Source organism: Neofelis nebulosa, chromosome 18 (assembly GCF_028018385.1).
Source record: "Neofelis nebulosa isolate mNeoNeb1 chromosome 18, mNeoNeb1.pri, whole genome shotgun sequence".
NCBI classification, from domain to species: domain Eukaryota; kingdom Metazoa; phylum Chordata; class Mammalia; order Carnivora; family Felidae; genus Neofelis; species Neofelis nebulosa.
In genome coordinates, this window is record NC_080799.1 from 7,587,311 (window position 1) to 7,600,997 (window position 13,687).

The 13,687-nt window shown below is 55.8% G+C and overlaps 2 protein-coding genes across 6 annotated transcripts; both read left to right on the forward strand.

The window, feature by feature from the left end:
- The first annotated feature begins 872 nt into the window (after positions 1-872).
- PCOLCE (procollagen C-endopeptidase enhancer) lies at positions 873-5,985 on the forward strand. Of its 2 annotated transcripts, XM_058711116.1 has the most exons (10): positions 873-1,108; positions 1,928-2,036; positions 2,476-2,734; positions 2,959-3,033; positions 3,636-3,760; positions 4,310-4,446; positions 4,738-4,985; positions 5,236-5,313; positions 5,446-5,616; positions 5,748-5,985. In XM_058711116.1, exons 1-10 carry the CDS (start codon positions 1,014-1,016, stop codon positions 5,912-5,914), a joined length of 1,464 nt encoding a protein of 487 aa, XP_058567099.1. In that variant the 5' UTR covers positions 873-1,013; the 3' UTR covers positions 5,915-5,985. The 2 variants fall into 2 exon arrangements, with proteins under 2 accessions (XP_058567099.1, XP_058567100.1); XM_058711117.1 differs by lacking the exon at positions 2,959-3,033 and having other exon boundaries at positions 876-1,108.
- A 2,202-nt stretch (positions 5,986-8,187) lies between these two features.
- On the forward strand, positions 8,188-11,059 carry MOSPD3 (motile sperm domain containing 3). Of its 4 annotated transcripts, none has more exons than XM_058711127.1 (6): positions 8,188-8,479; positions 8,958-9,222; positions 9,459-9,534; positions 9,761-9,990; positions 10,569-10,733; positions 10,833-11,059. In XM_058711127.1, the coding sequence occupies exons 2-6, from the start codon at positions 9,021-9,023 to the stop codon at positions 10,862-10,864; spliced, it is 705 nt and encodes a 234-aa protein (XP_058567110.1). In that variant the 5' UTR covers positions 8,188-8,479; positions 8,958-9,020; the 3' UTR covers positions 10,865-11,059. The 4 variants fall into 4 exon arrangements, with proteins under 4 accessions (XP_058567110.1, XP_058567112.1, XP_058567111.1 ...); XM_058711129.1 differs by having other exon boundaries at positions 8,446-8,463; XM_058711128.1 differs by lacking the exon at positions 8,188-8,479 and adding an exon at positions 8,666-8,727.
- Positions 11,060-13,687: the final 2,628 nt, after the last annotated feature.

Sequence of the window (13,687 nt, forward strand, 5' to 3'; positions counted from 1 at the left end):
CTGGTAGGAAAATAGGGCAGGGGATGGGGGCCCCAATGCCCCCCAATCAGGAGGGCGATGGAAGGCAGGGGGATGGACGAGGAGGCAGAGAGAGCAGAAGTGGCTCAAGCATTCAGGTGTTGCTGAACTGACCACCTGAATCTTAGAGCTCTCTTTCCCCTCCCACTCCCAAGAGTGGTCCAGGCTTCTTGACTTGAAGTCCAAGCCCCACCTTCTGGAACAATGCAGTCAACATATGCTTCTCGGTCCCCTTATGGATCCTCTGTCTGTCAGACTTACTCCCATCCTGAGGGGGCCACCTGCTTCTGACCTCGGTCCCTGTGAAGTCAGCCACCTCCTCCCCTCCTCTGTTTAATCTTCCTTCCCTCACTTTCTCCTCCATTCTCCTCCTCACTAAGAGGGATGCTCCCTTTATCCGCATCTGACCCACTCCTGGATCTCCAAATATTTGGGAGGGAAAATGGGCGGGCAGAAAGAATTTTCTCCTTGGCCTAGTCTGGTCCAGGGATGCAAAGAAGACAGTAGAAATTTGAAGCGGAAAATCAGCTGGAGCAGGGGGTGGTCAGGAAGGGGGTGAGTGACTAGTTGTTGGGGGTCTAGGGAAGGACTTTCTACGGGTACTGAGGAGGCAGGCATGGGGAGGATCATGAGGAAGGACCAGAGGCTGTGTTCACAGGATGCTTGGGTACTGGACACAGCAGGCTTCCAGATGACATTACTTGATGCCTGCATTACAGCTGAGGGTTGATGCTCCCTCTGCCCTTCATTGCTCCACCCCCTACTTAGGTCAATATTTATGTGTCCTAGACCTAGAGAGGCCCCTGGACTCACCACTGTCCCGACTGCACTCTCCCTGTCCCGCCTTCCCCACCGCCCGCCCCGCTGGCCAGTCCCCACGCCCACACACCCGAGGCTGCCTCATCTGGCACTGATTATCCCTGCTGCTGCTGCTGCCGCTGCTAAACTCAGCTGCTGCCTCGGTCTCGAGGACCCCAGCGCCTCTCCCCCCAGCCATGCTGCCTGCTGCCACTGCCTCCCTCTTGGGGCCCCTCCTCACTGCCTGGGCCCTGCTGCCTTTCGCCCAGGGCCAGACCCCCAACTACACCAGGTAGGTCTCTTGGCACCTTCCAGATAGCTTGAGTGAGCTTCAAAAGCCCTGATTCTTGGGGGTTTTGCCTGTGGATCCTGTGGATCCTTTCACTAACACACCACCCCCCCAGATTTCCCGCAGCCCCCACCCTCCCCAGGCCCCAAGTTCTCCCTCCCTGCTCCAAGACCACTGTCTCCAGCGGGGCACCACTAGCCACCATTCCTCCACCCTTTGTCCCCTGCCCTCTAAGTTTCCCCATCCTCCCAGACCCTTGGCCCCCCCCATGGAACCTGAGAGCTCCAAGACCTTCAACTTGCCTGGTATCTGGACATCTGGATTCCAGGAGGGAATTAGAGATGGTGGGGGAAGCGAGTGGGAGACTTGGGAATCAGATACTCAAGTAGTTAGCAGGAACAGGAGCAGGGCAAAGGTTGGGAGCTGGGGGACCCTGGTCTCCAGGTTCAATATGAGGGCCATCACTGCTGCTTCTCATCTCCCCGCCCCCTCCCCCCCCATGGCCTCGTGGCTGTGTCCACATCTGGAAGTAGTTAGGCGGCTCCTGTCCCCGACTGCCAGGCAGGGCTCGAGGGGGGAGAGTGAGGAACAGCCCGAGGAGGATTCCGGGAATTCCTGTTGGGGTGGGGGTGGGGATTGGGGGGTGTTGTGGAGACAGCCACATGTTCCAGATCCTCTCAATCCCAGCCTGGCTGGCTGAAGCTGCCCCAGACCCCCTTTCTCCCTCATCCCCCTGGCTTCCCTCTCTGGCCCCTCACCCTCATTACCCTATCCTTCCCAAGCTCTCCTCCACTCATGGCTGCCCCCTCTTCTGTTCTCCAGACCTGTGTTCCTGTGCGGAGGGGATGTGACTGGGGAGTCCGGTTACGTGGCAAGTGAGGGTTTCCCCAACCTCTACCCCCCTAATAAGGAATGCATCTGGACAATAACGGTGAGAAAGACCCTCTCATCGCTACCCCCTTGTTGAAGTCTCTGAGGCCTGACTGCTAAGATAACCCGGGTCCACCCAGCCCCTGCCGCCCTCCTCCCTGCACCACTGCGCCCAGGGAAGTCCAGGCCCCCTCCCGTCTTCACTGATGGCAGCAGAGCCCACAGTAACATGTGGCAAAGTGTCCTCACACCTTAACTCTAGGCCTGCTCTTCTACTCCCAGTTTTATTTCTGGCCCTCGAATCTCTCCACAGACCCCAGGGCTTGTCCCCTGGGCAATGAGTTCCTGCAGAGCCCAGGCCCTCTGCTCTGTTCCCCGATGGCGTCCCTTCCTGTTCAGGCCCAGTGTCCATATGAAATGCTTGGGGAAAGGGAAGTATCCTTTGCCTCGGTTGTGTGTGGCCTGACTTTGCAGGTCCTCTCCCCTGTCCTCGTCGTCAGGTCCCTGAGGGCCAGACTGTGTCCCTTTCCTTCCGAGTCTTCGACTTCGAGCTGCACCCTGCCTGCCGTTACGATGCTCTGGAAGTCTTTGCCGGGTCTGGAACCTCCGGCCAGCGGCTTGGACGTTTCTGCGGGACCTTCCGGCCAGCGCCCTTAGTCGCCCCCGGCAACCAGGTGACCCTGAGGATGACTGCAGACGAGGGCACAGGAGGACGAGGCTTCCTGCTCTGGTACAGCGGGCGGGCCACCTCGGGCACTGGTGAGACTTCCCTCACCTTCGCCTTCCCCCTCTCCTGGCTCCGCCCCCGGCGCAGGCCCCACCCCCAGCCTTAACCTACCCCCCCCCCCCCCAAGACAAACCCTGCGCCCGAGAGCCTAGGGCCCCCATTACCTCCCTTACCCTTTTTCCTCACTAACTGCCCCTTCAGTCCCTCCTCCCCATCTTCTCTCGCCCCTCCCGCACCCACCCATCCCCTCTTCCAGGCCCCCCCCCAGGCGCGAGGCGGAAATGGGTCACCGACCCGCGGGTGGAATGGGCGGCCTGGGGTTACTGGGACGGTGAGTAACTGCCCGCCCCCGTCCGCAATCGGGCTCCCTCAGACGGGCGCGAGGGGGCACCCCCGGGCTGGGGGACTAGGTTCCCCCGACCCGGAGCTCCCTACACCCAGCCCAGGGCTCCCGATTGCGGTCCCATCACCCCCTCCTGGCGGCAGAAGCCTCCCCTAAAATGTTTAAGGCAGGGGCCTCGCCAAAGAGGCCTCTGGGGCTGTGCCCCAGTTTGAGGGCGCCCTCACAGAGTGAGGACTCCCCAGCCTGCAAAGGGGACTTTTCCGCCGGGCGGGGGAGATGGGATCTCCCAGGGGAAGAGGAGCGAGGTGGCCGCGGGTCAGGGGGAGGGGCGAGAAGGGAGCGTGTCCAGCCAAGTCCTCCTCCCCCTTCCACCGCCTGACTGGGCGCCCGGCTCCAAGACTCCCCTGAGCGCTGGTCCTCCAAGCCCCCTCTCTGCTAACCAACCCCCTCTTTCCTACCCCTCTTCTTATCCCCTCCCGCTGAGACCCAGACTTCCGAGCTTCCAGCACCGGCTTCCAGCCTAGAGCTCTCCTCGAGCTGACCGAGGGTCTCCACCGCCTCCCACCCCCACTCCTTTCTCCCCTCCCCAGAGCACCAATTTTGCGGGGGGCGGCTGGAGAAGGCCCAGGGAACCCTGACCACGCCCAACTGGCCCGAGTCTGATTATCCCCCGGGCATCAGCTGTTCCTGGCACATCATCGCTCCCCCGGACCAGGTACCGATCCCCAGCCCCGGCTGCCCTCGGGGACCCAGGCGGCGTCCTCCAGCATGCAGCCAGCAGGGATTAATTGACCATCTGCTATGTCCCGACCAGTGAGCTCGCGCTGGTGGGGAGCAAAAACAGACCCAGAACTGCTTGCACTCAAAAAAAAAATGTAAAATTACACCTGTGACGGTCTTACGAGAGTGAGGTACACGATGCTGATATATAAACGGTGTGTGTGTGTGTGTGTGTGTGTGTGTGTGTGTGTGTGTGTGTGTGGAGGCGGTGGAGGTGGATGCTGGGTCTGTTCCTTTTGAATGAGCCAGGACTAGACCTTGCCGACGACGGCAACAGACGCCACTGAAAGGTTCCCCTGAGTGTGTGATCCTCCGAGTGGTGGTGAATGCTTTAGCGGGGGGAGGGGAGATCTCCAGGGGACGCGGGAGTGGAAAGAGGAAGCTGTGGCGAGCTTCTGGGCTTCCGGAGGCGACGACGCGGAGTGGAGGAGGAGAGAGGTGCAGGGCTTCCGCGCCCTCAAGCCGCCCTGGGTCCTGCCGCCAGGTAATCTCGCTGACCTTCGGGAAGTTTGACCTGGAGCCCGACACCTACTGCCGCTACGACTCGGTCAGCGTATTCAACGGAGCCGTGAGCGACGACGCCAAGAGGCTGGGGAAGTTCTGCGGCGACACCGCCCCGGGGTGAGGGGGCGGGACCTGGGTGGACGGTGGGCCGGGGAGTCTCCAATTCCCCAAGGGAAACAGTGGTGGGAACCTCGCGGCGGTTGGGAGGGGCCAGGCTTAGCTGAAGAGGCGGGATCTGAACCCGGGAGCCCCCACACTGGTGGGCGGAGCTAGTAGGAAGCCAGGCAAACCGGGTCCGCGGATGCAGAGGCGAGTAGGTCCTGCGAAGCAAGGAAGCTGGTACAGTCAACCCCGAGCAGAGGTCACAAGGCCCGCCTGACGCATCTCCCGCTGCCCCGCCATCCGCAGTCCCATCTCCTCCGAAGGAAACGAGCTCCTCGTCCACTTCGTCTCTGACCTCAGTGTCACGGCCGATGGCTTCTCCGCCTCCTACAAGACCCTGCCGCGGGGTGCCGCCAAAGAAGAGCAGGCCCAGAACGCCGGGGAGGATGCCCGGTCGGGTACCCCGATCCTCAGCCCGGGCCCCAAGCCCGGACTCCCATCTGAGGAGAAACCAAAAGCCTCGTCTGAGGCCCAGGCAACTCCGGGGGGCCCCGGTGAGTCTGGGAAGGGGGAGGAAGGGGACGCAGACTGAAGGCAGCCGTTTCAAAGGTCTCCTTTCTGAACTCATTCATTCACTCATACATCACTCACTGGTGCCTCCTCTGAACTGGTACTGGGCGCTGGGGCCCAAAGCTGGAAAGAGCTCGGAATGGGTCCTAATCAATGAGGCCGTTATGGGGAAAGTGGCACTTCCTACCCGCTGCGTAGGTCGCCCTCCACAAACCGCGTCCCCCTCCCTCCTAGATGTGCCCAGTGTCCCCTGCCCAAAGCAGTGCCGCCGGACAGGCACCTTGCAGAGCAACTTCTGTACCAGCAACCTGGGTAAGAAGCCCCATCTCCCAGCTTTGCTCGTCCAGCAGCTCTCACTTCCCTCCGGCCCTCAAATCCCTCCTCCTGGTTCCAGCCCCGAGCTGGCCTCCTCTCTCCTCACCGCTCACCCCCACTCTCCCACAGTGGTGACCGCAACAGTGAAGTCCATGGTTCGGGGCCCAGGGGAGGGCCTCACTGTCACTGTCAGTCTCATTGGTGCTTACAAAACCGGTGGCCTGGACCTGCCTTCTCCACTCACTGACACTCCCCTGAAGTTTTATGTGCCCTGCAAGCAGTGCCCCCCCATGAAGAAAGGTAACAGATGTGGGTGAATGGGGAGGAGGACTTCGCCTCATGAAAATGATAGAATCTGAAGGACTCTGATGAGGAGGTATATCTACAAGGTCTCAATAACACACTCTCAATCCCTCCCTCCCCTCCCCCAGGAGTCAGTTATCTGATGATGGGCCAGGTGGAAGAGAACAGAGGTCCTACCCTTCCTCCAGAGAGCTTCGTAGTTCTCTACCGGTCCAACCAGGACCAGATCCTCACCAACCTCAGCAAGAGGAAGTGCCCCTCCCAACCTGTCCGGGCTGCTGGGTCCCAGGCCTGAAACCCAGGCCAGCTTCCCAGCCCCTAGCCCTAGGGACTCCTTTGTTATCCAAATAAATGTTTCTTGACTGAGGAAGGGGTCACATCTCCATTTCTATGGTTTGGGGGCCCATCTAGGAGAAATCATTCATTTGTTAAACGCGACACAGGTTTACTGTAACAGAACAATCTTTCAAGAATGTAAGACCTTGTCACCCCTTTGCTCAAAACTCTCCCATATATATTTTTTAAGTTATTTATTTTGAGAGGGAGAAAAGGGACCACAAGCAGGGAAGGGGCAGAGAGGAGAGCCAGAATCCCAAGCAAGCAGGCTCTGCGCTGTCAGCACACAGCCCGGCCCGATGCGGCGTTTCAGTTCACGACCGTGAGATCATGACCAGAGCCACATCAAGAGTCGGCGCTTCAACCGACGGCCCCACCTAGGCGTCCCCAAACTCTCCCTTATTGTAAACACACACACACACACACACACATATACACGTAGTGGTAACTATGTAGAGAGGATGGACATGTTAATTAGCTTGATTGTGGTCTTTTCACATTGTGTATGTAAATCCAAATATCAAGTATATCTTAAATGTATACAATTTTTTTATGTCTAAGATATCTCAGTAAAGCTATCAAAAGAGAGATAAAGAAAACCTCCCATAATTTCCCATTAGTCTCAAAATAAAAGCCAAAATCCTACTGTAGACTCTGAGGCTCTAGGTGATCTGCATCCAGCACCCCCCACCCCCACCCCCCCCATCTCATCTCTGTCTATTGTCTCCTTTGCAAGTACTTTTCCAGTCTTGGTGACTCCGTGACCAGTTCTAGTACCCTTCTGGTTGGGGGTTTTGCCTTTGCCATCCCCTCTATCCAGAATTCTCTCCACTGATTTCTCATGGCTCATTTCCTAACTTCAATCAGATCTCAGCTCAAAGTTCATCCTAGTCACTTATTCATTTGTTCATTCCAAATGGCAAGCACTGTGGAATGAACCAGAAAACAAAACAAAGTCTCTGCTCTTGTGGGGAGGAGAGCACATTCTACTGGAGCGGAAATACACAATAAAATAAACATGGTGTTGGGGCACCTCGGTGGCTCAGTCAGCATCTGACTTGATTTTGGCTCAGGTCATGATCTCACAGTTTGTGGGTTCAGAGTCTGCTTGGGAGTCTATCTCTGCCCCCACCCCATTTGCTCTCTTTCTCAAAAATAAATAAATAAACTTAAAAAAATAAGAATAAGAATAAGCATGGTGGCAAGTGAAACTATGCTATGAGAAAAACAGCCTAAAAGTATAAAGGGGTTCTCCATTTGATGGGGTGCTCAGGGATGGCTTTGGGATAAAATGAACTTTGTTTTTGCTCTACTGCTAACCAATTATGTGGCCTGGGGTGAGATTCTTCACCTTGCTGAGGCCATTTGGTTTGCGAAAGGAGTTCACAAGATTCAGTGGGATGATGCAAGTGGCAGGGTTGGCAAACCCTACTTCCTTGTGCATATGTGAGCGACTTCTGAGTCCCATGAAGGAAAGGGAAACTCAGGAGAGGAGCCGTGGGCTGACATCCTGATGCTGGCAGGCTGAGTCTGCAGACCCAGCGGGGGTCCTGCAGGACCAGCCAAAAGGGTCCTTGGCTTCCCGCAGAAAGGAAATCAAACAGGAGCCAGCAGTAGGTGAAAGCAGTTTATCGAAGACAGAGAGAGAGAGAAGGACTGGGTGTCTGGAAGACTTGGAAAGGAAAAGACCATGAGTCTCCTCTTTTCTTGGGGTCTGGGGTTTTCACTGGCGATTGTACTCTGTGCACATGCCTTCTCAGGCATCCAGGAACTGGTCAGAACAAGGATAGGGTCCTTCTTAAGCCACTCGTTCCCTGAGGCCTGGGGTCTTGGCGTGGAGATATCTAATGCCAGTGGTCTGGAATAGGCACTTGATGGCCTGCCGGGTCATTCCTTAGATATCGCCTATTGTGCTGGAAGACTCCAAAGATGATATTATCTCTTTGTCCCTTACAAGGAGAACATGTGTTTTTGCATTACGAGGCATGTGTTGAGTGGGGTGGGAATGCGGGGTCCTAGCAAGAATAGAAGCCAGAAAAGAAGCAAAGGAAAAACACGGCTTTTTTTTCCCTGGGGTTCCTTCAGTTTCCCTGTCTCAGTCCGAGTCCAACTGGAAGCAACCTCCCAACCAGTACTATGGAAAACGGCTATGATTGCTGCAGAGGCTTGTAGGAGAGCCTAGGACTAAAGTAAAGAAAGAGGGCTTCCCTGTGGGATGCTGATTCTAGTGATCTGGAGGTCTCACTGGGGAGGGAGGAACAAAGCCCGAGCTCCAATCAGCCGAGGTCCCCATCCGGTACCTCTGAGTTCCATCATTCGAGCCGGAGTCGCCCGTCAAGTCTTACGTCACTGGGATCAAACCAATCACGTCTTTAAGTGCACCAATCGGCGTATGCTTACGGCGGAAACGAGGTCGCCCTAGCCAATGACAGGGGCCGTACGGCGGAAGTGTAGAAATGGTCTCTCGGGAAGATGGCAGCCTCAGTCCGGCCACAAGTTGATTGGCAGGTGCGGTGACCAGAGGGTAAGCCTTACAACCCGAGAGGCTGTTTGGAGGCTGAGGCACGAAAGAGCTGCGAGCCGAGCTCAGGGAGGGTTCGGAGGCACTTATATAAAGGTCTCCGGAGAGCTAGAGAAAGGGCGGCTCCAGAGGGGGCGGTGCGGCAGGCGAGGTCTGGCCGGAGAGCACGGACGCCCGGAAGGGGCGGAGCCTGCGGCGGGGCGGGGGGGAGCTTTTGGAGCTCGGGAGCCGGGCCAGGAGACGAGGCCCGGGTTGGGAGCAGCTAGGGGCAGGGTTTATGGGGTGGGCGTGACCATGAGGTGGGGCCTGGGGCGGGGCCTAAAGGGACCCGGGCCGAGCTGGAGAGGGGAAGGGTTTGCGGGGACTGGGCCTGGTCTGGAGGAGCCTCATCTAGCGGGTTTCCGACGCGGCGGCGGCAGCATCAGACCAGGCCCTGTCCCTCGACCTCATTCCGACCCCTTTCTCCTCTCTCGCTCAACAGCTCTAGACTCCAGGCCCTGTCCCCTGGGCTCTGCCTTCGGATGTCCCACCGTACACAGCCTGCATGCGCCGTGGGGCGCCCCAGGACCAGGAGCTGGTGGGCCCGGGGGCTCCTGCGCGGGGGTCCCGGGGCGCCCCTCCTCCCTCGGGACTTGTCCCGGTCCTCGTCTTTCCCCCGGACCTAGTATTCAGGGCGGACCAGCGGAGTGGACCCCGGCAGCTGCTGACCCTCTATAACCCCACGGGAGCTGCGCTTCGCTTCCGAGGTGAATGGATGGGCACCTCATGCTAGGGATCTGGGTCTGGGGGCAGGACACCAGGGGACTGTGTGGGGCTGGAGGAGTGTGATGAGCAGGGTCAGATATCCAACTTTGGCAGACTGGAAGAATCAGGTCCTGTGCTCTGGGGTAGAAGGCAAGAGGGACTCTAGTGTCCCTCCCTGGGCAAGCTTGTGTAGGGTCTCTGAAGCAATGGTCGGTCTGTGTGTGCATTTATCCCTCAGTCCTGTGCACAGCACCTGCCAAATATACGGTGTTTGACGCAGAAGGATACGTGAAACCTCAATCCTGCATTGACATGTGAGTTGGGATGGTTGAGGGGACTCGTGGGAGCCAGGGGTTGCAGCTCCCTTTGTCTGAATTACCGCGCCCATGCCCTAGGGCTCAGACCTGGGTCTCAACCTTTTCCCCCACCTCTGTCAGCATCCCTAAGGGAAAAGCTCCTGGGAAGTGGGCCTGGATCCACTTGGATCACTGCCTGTCATTCACTTCCTCACAATGGGCCTCTCTCCTATTTTGGGACCAGTGTGATTCGCCACGTGGCCCCCATTCCCAGCCACTATGACGTCCAGGACCGCTTCCGCATTGAGCTGTCTGAGGAGGGAGCTGAGGGTCGAGTGGTGGGGCGCAAGGACATCACCTCGATTCTGAGGGCCCCAGCCTACCCTCTTGAGCTTCAGGGACAGCCTGACCCAACGCCCCACCCAGGGCCTCCTTCCTGGACAGCACCACCCACGGCCAGACACTTCCCCGAGAGTGAGTTGGGGGATGGGAATTCTTGAGTTCTTGAGCGTTACCCTGGAGATGCACCCAGTTGGAGTGGAAGGAGTCTTCTGGTTCAGTCTTTTGCTTTTTGGCAGAAGCATTCCTAGGAGTTGAGATTTCATATCAGGTTAGGCAAAACACAGACTTCTGTAGCTTTCCCTGGTTTCTGGCCTCTACTTAGAGGGAAAAGTTCTCCCTTGGCTCTAACTTCAGTACTTCCTATCATGTGCCAGCTTAGTTCAGTTCAATATGAAACCCATACTGAAGCACTATGCTGTACCAAGTCGTGGGCTGCATATGGGAGACAGAGTTCCTTGCCTGACAATCTTGTCCACAGGAGTCAGTAATGAAGGCAGGGTGAAGAGAAAAATATGCTGAGGGACCAGAGGATAGAAGGTTTCTTGTAACTGTGGGGACAGAGGCTCCAGGGAGGAGACGACACTTGCAGTATGCCCCCTGGAAGGCAATAAGAAATAGACACACCTCCCATCTCCAACTTTCATCCTGGAGGACGGTGGGCTGGGCAGGAGGGAGGCTGGAGCTTCTGATGAGCCAGGCTTGTTTCCCAGACCCCCATCCACAACTGGCCACCAGCTCCTTCCTCCTCTTCTTGCTGACGGGCATAGTCTCCGTGGCCTTCCTGCTGCTCCCGCTCCAGGACGAACTTGGCAGCCAGCTGCCCCAAATCCTGCACGTCTCCCTGGGACAGAAGTTGGTGGCGGCCTACATCTTGGGTGAGCACAGTAGTGGCTAGGGGCATGGGGGCCATGAGGAAGGCTAACAGAGCCCCAAGGCTGCTCATTCGGTCTTGCTCTTCTGTCCTCCTCCTCCAGGCCTCCTCACCATGGTGTTCCTTCGGACCTGAGCTCCCTGCTCAACTTTTACCCACCTCCTGGGGCAGAGATGTGGATGTGTACATGAGACAGCCACTGTGATGCCCATGCTTTGTTTCAACTCCTACTCCCTCTTCTTCCTGCCCAGCCTCTCTCCCCAACTACCCAGGGATTTGTATTCATTTTCCAAATTGAATAAAATAAATTTTTCAAATTAAACTAAGAAATGTAGGAAACAAGCCCCTTTCTTCCCACTTCATTCCTCCAGTTCCTCCTCCCATCCTCAGGGGACCTGGGGCAGTGAAGGGACCCAGTGAGGGTTCTAGTCCTGGTGCTGCACCAGAAGAAAAACCTGTGTGACCTTGAGCAAGTCATTGAACTTTTCTGAGCTTCTATTTCTACTTCTAAAATGAGGGAATTGGGGAAGTAGACTTTTTTAAGGTCCCCTTTAGCTCTAAAATAGGGTCCTTTCCCTAGGCTGATGTACTTAACAAAGAAACAAACAAATGCTGCCTAATCCCACCTGCTGTAGACATCCAGTTTCAGTCCTTTTTTTTAATTTTATTAAGTTTCATTTATTTATTCTGAGAGCAACAGAGGCAGCATGAATGGGAGAGGGGCAGAAAAAGACGAGGGAGAGAGAGAGAATGAGAGTCCCAAGCAGGTTGTGCACTGCCAGTGCAGAGCCCAACATGGGGCTTGATCTCATGAAACTGTGAGATCATGACCTGAGCTGGATGCTTAACCAACCAAACTACCCAGGTGCCCCATCCAGTCTCATGCTCTGGAGCCATCAGAGCCTCTTGCCAGGGTTTCCTAGATGCTTCCAATACCCAGAATCCTTTTCTGCCTTTTTGACCCTTTATCTGCTTTTGTCTCTTCCTTTATGACTTCAACTCCTGTGAGTCAGAAACACCAAGGTCCCTGCCAAGACTGGGGAAAATGGGATTGCCTGACATAACTTCCAACTCAACCAGGCAGGAGAAACTAAGGCACAGGAAAAGAATAGGATCCTCGAAAGGTAGGTGTCCAGCCCTCTCTCAGATGCAGGGCAAGGGAGAAGAAAGGAAGAGGGGCAGCCAGTGACACTGGCAGATCGTTGATTGGGGACAAAAATCAGCAAGACAATGTTAAGACAGACTCCGTCTGTTCTCTGCTTGTTGTCACATCTCTGATCCTCTTGCCTCCTTCTAGAAGGACCTTATTGATAACATACCCCCACTCCCCCAATCCAGGATAATCTCCCTATTAGTTTGCTAGGGCTACACAGACGGGGGCGGGGGGGGGGGTGGCGCTTAAACACAAATTAATTTTCTGACAGTTCTAGAGGCTAGATGTTCAAGAGTAAGGTGGCAACAGATTTGATTTCTCTGGAAGCCTCTCTTTGGCTCACAGATTGCCCCCTTCTCACCATGTCTTTACATGGCCTTTCCTCTGTGTGTGCACATCCCTGATGTCTCTCTGTGTCCAATTTTCTTACAAGGACACTAATCGGCTTGGATTAGGTCCACCCTAATGGCTTCATTTGAACTTAATCACATCTTTAAAGGCCGTGTCTCCAAATACAGACTGAGATATTGGGGGTTAGGGCTTCAACATACGAATTTGTGGGGGGGCACATTTCAGCTCAAAATACTCCCCATCTCAAGATCCTCAACCCAACCACATCCAAAAAGTCCTTTTTGTTGGGCGAGGTAACATTCACGGGTTTCAGGGATTAGCACATGAACATCTCTTTTCCAGATTGCTATTCTGGACAAGGTGAAGGGCTGAGAAACTACTTTGGGAAATTTGTTCCAGACATTATGTCAGAGAAGCAAATAGTCAAGGAGCATCTGACCCTGGTCCAGGCTCCTGAGAACCCACCAAGTCAGGCTCAGGGGGCGTAAGAGGGGGGAAATTTCATCCTGGAACCCAGAGCCTGGGGCATCGCAAGCTGTACACTAAGAGGCCTTTACTCCCCAGTGTCCTGAGGCGCAGGGTAGGACCTGTCCACATCAAGAGAGGACCGAGTAGCCCAGACACAGGCCCTAGTATTTATGCAGCTGCCCTTGAGTGAGGGCCAGGGCTGCCGCCACCTGAGATGTGATTAAGGGCAAAGTGGTGCAGGCAGCATTTACACTTCCCTGCCCTCCTGCAGCTTCTACCTTGTTGGACAAAACTGACCAAAGGGGACCCACGTGGAGAGGTCCCAGGGTGGGTCAGTCTAACAGGTGTGTGTGTGTGACCCCTGCAGTCTCCCAGGGCCCTATACTCAGGAGGGCCCATGTTTGGGGGCTAATGCTCTGTGGTCACCACCTTGAAATTCTTAATTGGTTTTACCTTTGAATTTATGTTTTGGATCTACGGCAAACATGCCACCTTGAACGCGCCCTATCTCGTCTGAATTTATGTTTTTGGAAGGACAGTCCGATGGGACAATGGAGAATGTGTGGGGGTCCTGCCTCCCCTGGTCGTGTTCTTACCTGCCAGCTCCCTGCCCCCACCCAGAAACAACTGGTACCCTCTTTCCCAGCAGGGGCCTGGCCCCAGGCACAGGAAAGTTCCAGGTCATGGCCAGGGTCTGGCACGTGTGCCATCCGTACCAAGGTGTGGAGCAGAGCCCCAGTGCCTATGGGGATCTGCCCCAGGGTATTTCCGTCTGAAGATCCGGACATTAAATAGCAAATTAAAATCCACCATACAGGTTGAAAGACTGTAGGAAAGAAAAAGGTTTGTTCATACCTTTTGAACAAGAGGCCCTGAAAATAATGTATCCATCCCTGGTCTCTGGAGAAGCTACAGAGCCAGCTCTCCACCCACGATGGTCTTTGGAGAAGGGCCCTCCTTATTTCCTTAGGCAGCATCCTTACTTC